At 41.9% G+C, this 8,272-nt stretch overlaps 1 protein-coding gene across 4 annotated transcripts in view; it reads left to right on the forward strand.

Moving 5' to 3' along the window:
* Window positions 1–8,014, forward strand: part of RASA3 (RAS p21 protein activator 3) — a 140,491-nt gene extending 132,477 nt beyond the window's left edge. For all 4 annotated transcript variants that reach the window (XM_076360368.1, XM_076360385.1, XM_076360395.1 and 1 more), the window contains exons 21-24: window positions 1,883–2,094; window positions 2,883–2,986; window positions 4,779–4,962; window positions 6,158–8,014. In XM_076360368.1, coding sequence (XP_076216483.1) covers window positions 1,883–2,094; window positions 2,883–2,986; window positions 4,779–4,962; window positions 6,158–6,233 — 576 coding nt within the window. In that variant the 3' untranslated portion in view covers window positions 6,234–8,014. The remainder of the gene's footprint in view (window positions 1–1,882; window positions 2,095–2,882; window positions 2,987–4,778; window positions 4,963–6,157) is intronic.
* The last annotated feature ends 258 nt before the right edge of the window (window positions 8,015–8,272 follow it).

Below are 8,272 nucleotides of genomic sequence, written 5' to 3' on the forward strand. Positions count from 1 at the left end.
AGTATGTCTTCCTCACTTCTGATAAATCTGCCTGTCTGGCAGTAAGGCCAGTAGCCTTCACCTTCCTTAAGCACAGTCTGGGGGGTGTGGGGGTGGCTTTAAGTACTGTTCAGGTTTTGTGTGTTGTTTGAGAAGCAACTGGTGGTTTTGGTAGTGTAAAGGTCTTGCAACCACTTGAAATTCTTGGCTTAGTTGTGGGCTTCTCAGTAACAGTTGCCATATGTTAGTTCACTTAGGTTGGTATCCCCTTACACAAAGCCATACTCCTTAAATCTATTCCTTTGTTGTAATGCAGAAGGCTCCATTTACCCCAGCAGGACATTAAAATTATTTTCCCTGTAGTTCTGTGTTAACGGAGGGTTGAGCTGCACGCTCCTGCCTTCCTCGTTCCTTCCTTCCCTATTCCCCGAACTCAAATTGCCAGTTATGTCCTGAAAAGTTTTATTAAAAGGACTCTCTCTTTGGTGTGTATTTTGGCAGTGCTGGACTGATCACACTAGTAGCTCCTACACTGCTCTTGTGTGTTGCGCCTTTCTAATTATTGTCTGACATCTATAAAGATAACTAAATCCAGGGAAATGACTGTTGGAGCTTTCCCTTTCCTGTTAGAAGAGACATGGTAGTTAAAAAACCTGTTTGTTCACAACTTAGCAAGTATATTTGCAAGCTACTTCAAAGGGTGTGCACCTAAAAGTGTCACAAGGGAAGAACAGATTGCGCCTGGTGCCGGTCTGCAACGTTCTCTCGACCAGCTAGGTGCAGAATTCAGGCCAATGTTTCAGGTCTTTGTAATAGACAAAAGTGAATTTCAGTTTTGGTGGGGTTTTTGTTTTTTTGGTGGGTTTGGGTTGGGTTTTTTTGTGCCTCTTTGTTTTTCTCTTTAAAGTAGCACAGAGAAACCAGCTGTTTGGAAAATAATATTCTGCATGATATGGGCAGTGTAATGTCTAATGATTTGAATAATCAAATGGAGAAGTAGAAGGGGGAAGGACAATTTAGGAACACCTGAGAGAAAGGGGAAAACCCATTAAAATTAAGTATTTGCAGAAGCTAGAGGAAGTGAAGATGGTTGACATTTGTCTTTCCAAAATTTGCAGTTAGGATCACTAATTTGAACGTAGTTATCTTCAGTGCATGATCAGTGTAATCAAACAATAAGGCTGTGCATCAGAAACTTGCTTCTTCAAGAGGAGTAAAATAAGTGCAATTGTGCCATTTTAGGTTGCAGGCTGTTTTGAACAGGCAGGAGAGCTCTAGTTTAGATTTTCAGTGCCCAAGCCATAATGCAGAATTAGTGTGCAATTATTTGAACCACCCTATGGCGATTAAAGAGAAACTGTATTGCTGTGATTTGCTAATAGCAGCTATAGTTGGGTGCAGAAGCAAGGAAGTTATTGAAAGGAAAGAATCATGCTGAAATAGGTGTTAAAAAGACTAGAGAGATGGCAGTATTAAAGCAAAGCTGTTGCTGAGGCTGGATCCAAACTCTCATTTTTCTCCCTTCTGCCCCCTGCTGACTAGCATTTCCTTTCAGCCCTGTGTTGGGTCCCTCTGTCAGCCTTCCAAAACTTGGAGCTGCAGCATTACTAAAATTGCATCCCTGAGCCTGACAACAAATCTTGTTGAGGCCCAACCAGCAAGTTGATATTAGCTGTTCGTAAATCATCTCCTACAGGAACAGTACCTTACTCCTTGTACCAGGTGAAAGGTCTTGTTGTTTTAAGGGCACATTTCCTGCTTGGTTTTGTGTTGAAATGTATTTATTGGTGCATTCTTTTAGTGTGCTGTGTTTTTCCTTTAATAAATCATCAGTCTGAGCCCAGTCTTATGTTCACCGACTCATTCTGGTGGTTTATTCTGTGGCTTATTTCCTTATTTTCAGATGTTCCAGGTGATCCAGCCTGAAAGAAGAGTCCTGTATATCCAAGCAAATAATTGCGTGGAGGCCAAGGACTGGATTGATATCCTCACCAAAGTTAGCCAATGCAACAAGAAGCGCCTCACGGTCTACCATCCCTCTGCCTATCTTAATGGCCACTGGCTTTGCTGTAAAGCTACTGCAGATAATACTCCTGGCTGCACACCCTGCACAGGGTAAGGATTAGTAACATGCTGTTGGTCTAGGTATTGCCAGGGGTATGTGCGTCTCTGCAGTGTGACTTACAGGTATGCAGTTACCCAGAAGATCTGCCAGGTGCGCAGGTGTCATGGTGTTTTCAAAGACCATCTTTATTGTTATTTCTGATACTGTCAGTATCTGCATATCTTGGTCAAAATGTTGAAATTTTTAGAGTTCAAGACGTTGATAGGAGTTGACTGTGGGATAAGATACTTTGGTTGTGATCAACTGTCATTAGTAAAAATGTCAGAAATCCCTTCAACGTCCTGTTTGTAAATTCCTGAAACAGACAATCATCTGCTTCTAGATTTAATTCTAAACTGATCTTTTCCTAAGGGGCCCACTCATGCTCTCTGTTAAATGAAGAGGTACTGTCTGGTTCGTAGGAAACTATTTTCATCTAAAATAAGAGAAGCAACAAGTCTGTAGCGGTAGTTAGTCTCAGAATGTAAGACCTGGACGGTTGGGAGTTCAGTGCTTTGGCTCCGCCATCTGGTTATAGCAGACTAATTCACCAAAATGTCTGGATACTGATACAGTCCTCTCTTTCAAGTCAGAGTGAAAGCGTGCTGGATAAATCTAGGCATAAAGAAGTTTGAACTTGTCTACCTTTTCTTTTGGGGACAAACAGGAGGTTTTGAGCTTCATTATATACAGTCTGTGGGCTTTCACGAGTACTCACTTTCATCCTTGTTAAGTGCTTTTTGTGCCGTAATATACTGTTTAGCATATAACTTCTGCCTCTCTTCCCGATGCCTTACAGAGGCCTGCCAGCAAATATACAACTGGATATAGATGGAGATAGAGAAACTGAGCGCATCTACTCTCTTTTCAACTTGTATATGCCAAAATTGGAGAAAATGCAAGGTGAGGATGAAAGATCATTGCATCTCCAATACATTTAGCAAGGCAAAAATACCTGTGAAAAATTGTATGTTCTAGCTAGGCCAGCCTTGCGAATCACATCCTAGAACACAGTGGCCATTATTTAACTTGTTTCCCCTTCTGCTATCTTGAGGCAGTTGTGTGAATTATTTTTGGTGCAGTGTGCAGTCTCGTAGTCTGTACAAAGTTCTTTGCATAATAAACAGTTGTTTGAAATACGGTCTTAACCACAGCATCCTAAAATAGCATAGGCACAGAGCATTGCTTGGATGCTCTGAATTGACAAATCAGAGCATGCACTAAACCAGAAGTTTACTGATCCTGAAAAGAAGCACCAGCAAAGTTGAGGTTTCAGTGGCACATGGTTTTGTGTTACCGGGAGTCATGTGCACATTCCCCGATTCAGATCCCAAGAACAGGCTGGATACAAATGGTTTCTCAGGAAGGCTCTTTCAGAATTATCAGCGAAGGATGACCTGTGGATGTCTGTGAAATGTTGAAAAGTGAAGTTTGGGCTAGTAAACGCTCAGGAGCTGAGGGGAGCAGAGATGTGACATGAGGGATAAAAGAAAGAAGAGACAGCAGAGGAAGTTAGTACTAGCAGGCATGCCAAGAAAAGTATCCGGTGTACACAGTGCCAGACTTGAAATCCCAATTTAGCACAAGGAGTGGCAGGGAAGCCTTCACTGTGGCACTGATCTTTAAATAGGACTTTATTTTATAATATGAGATAAGCCAGTGGTGTCAAACACACAGATTGGAAAGCACTTTAATCCATTCCTGGCCGCCATGCAATTGCAAACTTCAGGTCCCCACCACTTCCGAGCTGTCTGAACCAGTGCCCAGCTTTCCGCTGTTCCGAATCCTCACTGCCAGAGCCAGCATCGAGTTTCAGTGTCGGGGAAAAGGACGCAGGTCTGGCGCAGACAGTGCAGCAAGGGGGAGGTAACTCGAAAGCTGAGACTGGGACAGCAATAAAGCTAGAAAGGTAGGGAAAAATAGAGACAAAATAAAATATTCTCTCTCCCCCTCTAATATGCTCGGCTACAGTGCAGAAGTAGATCACATGATGAATGTGTTGTAAATGTTCATGTGTAATCAGTGTCCTGATCTCTCAGCCAGGAAGGCTCCCTGGTAAGATAGGAAGGTAGTATGACTTGCCCCTTCTTAGAATATGTCCTTAAGCAGGCAGCCAGGCAGTAGTCATGACATACTCTGCTTATGCTTATTGTATGAGTCTTTTAGGCGTAATGTTGTAAAACATCTTGCGTGACTACTTCAACCTGTAATTGTTTTGAATTCAGTCTGTTGTGCAGTGCCGTACTTGTTGCTTAGCTGCTGCTTAGGGATGGAACCTGTCCTTCTGACAAGCGAATACTTGACTTCATGCAGGCCAACCCTGCAGCACAGTGGCAGAGTTAGGCCTGTGTCATGGGGCACTGCTAGTGGTAATTGAGATGAAAACACTGCCTGTGCAGTGAAGGACAGCTTCGCACCAAGCCAGGAGCAGCTGCCAGGCTTGTTGCCCTTTCCTTACGAGGCGAGGAGGAGGGAACGGGTAGGGGACAGCCTCTGTGCCTACCAACAGCCCTGCAAAAGGACAGGGAACTGCTCCTTCTGTTGCCGTTGATGTCAGCCACAGTTCTGTGGTGGTCATATGGAAGCAAACCAAGGAACTGTATGAACCCCGGACTGAGTATTTTTAGTCTGCTTGTGTCGCTTTTTTCCCCTGCCTATCTGATACCTATTCCCGTACTTTATTTTTTTTCCCCAGAGGCCTGTGGCAGCAAATCTGTGTATGATGGACCTGAAGAGGAAGAATATTCTACATTCATCATTGATGACCCTAAGGAGACGTATAAAACACTAAAGCTGATTATTGAAGGTGTTGGAACTTTAGAGCAGGAGCATGCTCAATATAAGAGGGATAAATTTAAGAAGACAAAATATGGAAGCCAGTAAGTATAATGGGTTGTCCAAACAGGGGAACAGTCCTAGGAAATGGTATTTCCCTTGCTTATGTTCTGGCTTTCACCATATTCATGTTCAAAAAAGATCCTGCAAATACATACAAAGTAGGATTGTGACTGTCGTGGTTTAACCCCAGCCGGCAACTGAGCACCACACAGCCGCTCGCTCACTGCCACCCCCCCACTGGGATGGGAAGAGAATCGGAAGAGTAAAAGTGAGAAAACTTGGGGGTTGAGATAAGAACAGTTTAATACGTGAAATAAAATAAAGTAAAATAGTAGTAGTAGTAGTAGTAGTAGTAATAATAATAGTAATAGAAGAATATACAAAGCAAGTGATGCGTGATGCAATTGCTCACCACCCACCAACGGATGCCCAGCCAGTCCTGGGCAGTGGTCCCCAGCCAGCTTTCCCCCAACTTATGTACTGAGCATGACGTCACATGGTGTGGAATGTCCCTCGGGCCAGTTTGGGTCAGCTGTCCTGGCTGTGCCCCCTCCCAGCTTCTTGTGCCCCTCCAGCCTTCTCAGTCGGTAGAGCATGGGAAGCTGGAAAGGCCTTGACTAGTGTAAGCACTACTTAACAACAACCAAAACATTGGTGTGTTATCAACATTATTCCTACTAAATCCAAAACACAGCACTGTACCAGCTACTAGGAAGGAAATTAACTCTATCCCAGCCGAAACCAGGACAGTGGCTTAGGATTGATACCACAGTATTTTAAAGGACAGTAAGGAATTTTGAAATGCTTATTTTTTAGATGCAGTTTCATTCATAAAAATAAACGTGCGGTTTGTTTTGGTTTTTTTTTAATTTATTTTTTTATTTTTAACCTGTGCTCATGGAATGAGCAGTAAATAGCAGAAGATACATGTACTTACCAGCTTATTTTAGAGTGTTGGTTTAAAAATGGGAAGAGTGACTGATACAGCCACATGACTGTATTTTGTGTACACATAACTAAAGGAGCATTCTGCACATGGCTGACAAAAAAGAGGATCAATTCAATCAGTCAGTTTTTCCAGTTCAAGTAAGATGCAGTGTTATCATTGCAATTACAACTTTGAAAATCAAACTTAGGGAAAAGGTTATGTCTGTTCACTTTCCGTTCTGACATTTTCATGTCCTGACAGAAAATTCTATGTATAGTACTTTTTCCTTTTCTTTTCTTTTCTTTTAGAGAACATCCCATTGGTGACAAGAGCTTCCAGACGTACATCAGGCAGCAGTCAGAGATCTCGGCACATTCCATATGAAGTGCAAAGGAAATCACAGGACAGTGCTGAAGGGTCGGTCGATCAGTGAAGCTAAATAGCAAAACAAAAGGGAAGCCACACATGTAGCAAAACATATGGATAAGTGTCAAGCTTACAAACTTTGAGACTTGCTAAACGTATTCTCTTTCAAGAAACTGTTATAATAGTTGCTATGCACTTTATTCATCTGGTTATTGACAGATGATAAAACTCTGCCTTCTAGGCAGTTGTTGTCATGTGGATTTTTAAATTTGCTTTGGTTTCTTGGAATCTAGTGATCAGTTCAATGATCGAGGTGTGTGGACTTCATCTTGACAACTCCCATGCGATTCCTTATGTTTCGGAAACCAAGCATGCTGCTAATATGCAGCATTTTCTAGAATGGTTGTTTGTTACTGTTTTTTGTTCCTGATTAATGTATATTATGCCACACCCCTGCGTGCTCTCTTAGGAAAAGCTTAGTAACACTTTACTTTTAATGCCTGCATTTAGAAAAGAAGCAGAGAAAAAACCCTCTGGTGTAATCTCTTGCATTGTAGCTTGTATTCTGAGCAGGCCAAGGAGCAGGCCTTTTGTTTTTACAGCAGCATAATTTTTGCTAAATGTGCACAGTTTTTAATAGAAATTCAGATCTGAATGGTACTCTTGATATTTTTGAGATACAAAGTCATTTCTCCAGACATATTCAGCAGACTTTGGTTTTGAAGATGCAATCTCAGCGGTGTAATAAAACTGACTCTCATAAATACGAGTAAGAAAGAAGTGAATTTACGTCCAAGCTACATGTCTCTTTTATGCAGTCCAGTGAATGGTAATCTTTGAAAGTCTGCCAACTGAAAGGCAAGGTGAGCTGATTTTGATGACCTTTTACCACCACGGCGAGAAGGACGAAAAGAACACGAGTCTGGCAGCTGAGAGACACTGACTCCCAGGCAGAAAAGCCGTCAAGATGGGTTTTCTCTGAAAGGATGTTTAAGCACTGGAGACCATGCTATCCTAGTACCACTTGCTTTTCTGGAAAATAGATTTCTACTTTCCCAAAAATGTTTTTAAATACTTTTTTAAAGAGACTTGTTAAAGGATATTTAGTATATTAACACGCGTAATGGTAACTTGTTAATATTCTGAGTGTAGTGAAAATGGAATGAACTGTGTATCTCACTAATACCAACAAAAGTCATTAAGGAGGCAATAAAGATCTGCTAAATATAAGATATATATTTATGTATGCTGTTTAGTTGTACACCATAACTTTCCTCTGTAAAGGGTCTGATGTACAAACTTCTAGCTTTGATGGCACGGAAGCCTGCATGATGGACTGTAAGCTTATGTGGGGTAGAAGCTAGTGTTTGTTTTAAGCTGAATTGGAACAGAAAGCATTGAACTATCAGTTTAATGTGAAGATACCTGTATCTTTGCTTAAAATGTTAGAGTAACTCCTCTTAACTGTGTCCTCATTGCATCTGACGTGATGTAAGATGGCTGAAGTACTTTGAATGCCTCTGTTTGTTAGTGATGCTCTTAGGAATGAGGTTTTCTTTTTGTTTGAGTATATAGTAGACCACCTTCTAGTAGATGACAAATGATCTTCTATTCATCTTCACCCAGCAGACTGGGCAAGGGAAGTAATGAAGCATTGCAGAGATGCATTTTGGACTCCAAGCTTTTAGCTGCCATGAACTGCAATTTTTAACATGTATTTGTAACTTAATATTGTTTATAAAATACTAATGACCTGTAATGTGTGTTCTACTTGCCAATTAAAAGAAATGTTTTATTTCTGAAAACTGTGTGCACATTCAGAGTCTGTTTAGATTCACAGCGGTCACCAGGGGCGCCTGTTGGCACAGCATCCGCTGTTCAGAGTTGGGCCGTGGATGGAGATCCTTGGGAGTGTAAACCAATCTCTGTTGGGGCTGCTGAGTCCCATCCTCGCTCCTCCTCCCATCCCCACCCCTTTTCGTGGGTCAGCATTGCGCCCGTGGGACTATGCAGTGAACCAGATTGGGCACCTGAGCCAGCCACAAACTACTTTTGCA

Source organism: Aptenodytes patagonicus, chromosome 1 (assembly GCF_965638725.1).
Source record: "Aptenodytes patagonicus chromosome 1, bAptPat1.pri.cur, whole genome shotgun sequence".
Classification (NCBI taxonomy): Eukaryota; Metazoa; Chordata; class Aves; order Sphenisciformes; family Spheniscidae; genus Aptenodytes; species Aptenodytes patagonicus.